The sequence below is a fragment of the Lycium barbarum genome, chromosome 10 (assembly GCF_019175385.1).
Source record: "Lycium barbarum isolate Lr01 chromosome 10, ASM1917538v2, whole genome shotgun sequence".
Classification (NCBI taxonomy): domain Eukaryota; kingdom Viridiplantae; phylum Streptophyta; class Magnoliopsida; order Solanales; family Solanaceae; genus Lycium; species Lycium barbarum.
The window spans coordinates 5,635,833-5,638,467 of record NC_083346.1 but is presented as its reverse complement, the minus strand read 5'-3'; the positions used below and the strand labels follow the sequence as shown (position 1 = coordinate 5,638,467).

Genomic DNA, 2,635 nt, shown 5'->3' with positions numbered 1-2,635 from the left:
AGAAAATACAGAAGGAGAATGTAACAGATTAGTGACAACTATAAATCTAAGGGCCTTGACTTGATAACACCTATCACACCTTCAAAGTCTCACAGGTGGAATGTTTCAAATCATGTGAATCATTCTTCAGGCAGTCTTGAATATAATAGTGTTCATCTGTGGGCATCTTCTGCTGTATATGATCTAGGCCACTCTCAAACTTGTACCATTACCAAACCAGCATTAAGCATATCATGTCTATGCTTCAGTCTGCATATTGGAAATGGCTCTTTTATATGCCTGATCTTCAGTCTGGAGCTTTATCTAGTGTTGTTCTTATTCTCAAATTGGAATTCCAGCCTTCACTATGTTCAATATCCTCCTAGCTTTACTTGGTAAGTCATGGAAACTATTAAAGTGAATTGTACCTGGACATATGTAGCATGCACCTACTAATTTTTGCAGCATTTGAATCTGATGCATCTCTTTCAATTTAATACCTGCCCCTAGCTTAATCCTTTACATGAAACCATCCTCTAAGTACAGCCTGCTATCCATATCATGAGCATCACACCATTTATATTAAGGAATGAGCATGCATAGCACACTGATACCACCCTAATAAAAATGTTGTAAATGCTCACAATCAGTTGGCAAACTGTGATCACAGTAGTGGCAATTCTGCTGTCAGTCTGGTGCTTTATCTTGGATGGTTCTTATTCTCAAATTTGGGATTTCTCTCTTGTCTATGTTCAGAATCCTCTTGGCTTGACTTGGTAATTCTTGAAAACTATGAAACTGAAGTGTACCTGCAAAATTAAAAACCAAGTTAGTTAAAAAATCTGCCAGCCCATTGCCCTCTCTATGTATATGCTCCACAGCTACTGTTTGATCCTCCATCATTCTCTTGATATCATCCACCAGTATTGAGATGCTCCAAGGGACCTTCCATTCTTCCTTTAAAATCATCTTCATAGACATGGAATCAGTCTCTATGATCAATGGGAAAAGATGTTTTTCCACACAATACCTCATTCCCATCCTAATAGCCTCAGCCTCAGCCACAATATTTGTTCCATCTGTCAAAGTTTTTGCAGCTGCATACACCAAGTCTCCCACATCATTTCTTATACAAAAAGCTGCAGAACTTGGACCTGGATTTCCTTTAGCAGCTCCATCAGTATTACACTTGAAAACACCAGATACAGGTCTCCTCCATTTAATAAGTCTGCATATAACAGTAGGCTTATATTCTTCAAAGAACTGAACAATGTGCTGCCAAGTAGTTGGAATATTCAGCCCAGGAAACTGAATTTTACACAACATATGAATATTCATGTTTATATCATATAGCACTATATTCAGATTCATTGTACCACCATGAAGCCTATTGTTTCTCCACTTCCATATTTGCCATACAACAAAAGCAGGCACTGCTTTAAATATGGATTTCATTTTGAAGTGGCATTTTGCTTCCCACCAACTTCTTATAGCATGTTTTACCTGAATACAATTCATATTCAAACCAGCCCCCATATTGAAGTATCTCCATACCTTTGTAGCCAAATCTCCACACAGAAATAGATGATTCATTGTCTCCATCTGAGCATTATGACAGCAACAACACTTTGAAACTAAAGGAATGCCAATACTTGCCACCACCTCATCAATTGGGACTTTAAACTTCCACACCCTCCACAGGAAGAATGAAATTTTAAAAGGCACACCTTTGATCCACATATTCTGAAATGGCACAGTTACATTAGCTTTTTTCCTCAGTAGCTGCCATGCACTACTTACTGTAAATTTGCCTGAACTTGTCATCATCCACCAAGGTCTATCCCATTCATTTGATGCATATTTAATGTCAATTTCCTGTATTATATGCTGCACAATATCTTCAGGAAAAAGCTGCATGAGTTTGCTGATATTCCATCTTCCATCTGTCATAAGTTCAGAAACATCTTCAGCCTGCTCATTGATTTGCCAGGACTGTGGAACCACATAACTAAGAGCACCTAGTTTAGTCCAATTATCAAACCAAATGTTTGAACTTCCAATCTTAGGCTCCCACCAGATTTCCTGTTCTATATTATCCCTAGCTTCCAACATCATCTTCCAGACTTGGGATTCTCCCTTCCATTGTACCACCTGAGGAATTTTTTTTTTTACAGTATTTATTCCACAGAAAATTAGCCCAGAGAGAACTAGTGGTTCTAAACTTCCACCATAGTTTAGCACATAAAGCTTTAGATGTGTCATAGATAGACCTGAAGCCCAAACCTCCTTTATTCTTGGGAATGCACATGTTAAGCCAAGCTGCCCAGTGTCTGCATCTACCTTCTTCCTTATTATTCCAAAAGAATTTAGTAAAGATTCTGTGTAATTCCTTTAGAACACATTTAGGAGGCCTTATAGCAGATAACACATGAATGGGAATACTTTGAAGCACACTTGTAATCAACACTGCTTTTCCTCCATAAGACAGCAGCTTGCCTTTCCATGTTTGTAACCTATCTTTGACATTCTTCAATAATGCAGTGTAATCCACCTTCCTTTTCCTGGCATGAGGGATTGGTACTCCAAGATATGTAAAAGGAAATTGACCTCTCACAAATCCTGTTGCTGTTGCAACCTGGTGGCTTAACTCATGTGA

General features: G+C 38.3%; 1 protein-coding gene across 1 annotated transcript; it reads right to left on the bottom strand.

Annotated features, from left to right (window-relative positions):
- Window positions 1-666: 666 nt before the first annotated feature.
- On the bottom strand, window positions 667-2,094 carry LOC132612645 (uncharacterized). Its single transcript, XM_060326760.1, has 3 exons — window positions 1,780-2,094; window positions 1,534-1,662; window positions 667-1,482 (listed from the first exon to the last, which is right to left on the bottom strand). Exons 1-3 carry the CDS (start codon window positions 2,092-2,094, stop codon window positions 667-669), a joined length of 1,260 nt encoding a protein of 419 aa, XP_060182743.1.
- Window positions 2,095-2,635: the final 541 nt, after the last annotated feature.

Excerpts from the sequence above, each read along its gene's own strand:
- LOC132612645 (XM_060326760.1), bottom strand. The coding sequence starts at position 2,094 with ATGATGTTGGAAGCTAGGGATAATATAGAACAGGAAATCTGGTGGGAG. Across the intron at positions 1,663-1,779 it reads CAAGTTCAGGCAAATTTACA|TTTAAAGTCCCAATTGATGA; the intron begins GTAAGTAGTGCA and ends AGGGTGTGGAAG. Across the intron at positions 1,483-1,533 it reads GTGGAGATTTGGCTACAAAG|GTAAAACATGCTATAAGAAG; the intron begins GTATGGAGATAC and ends AATTGTATTCAG.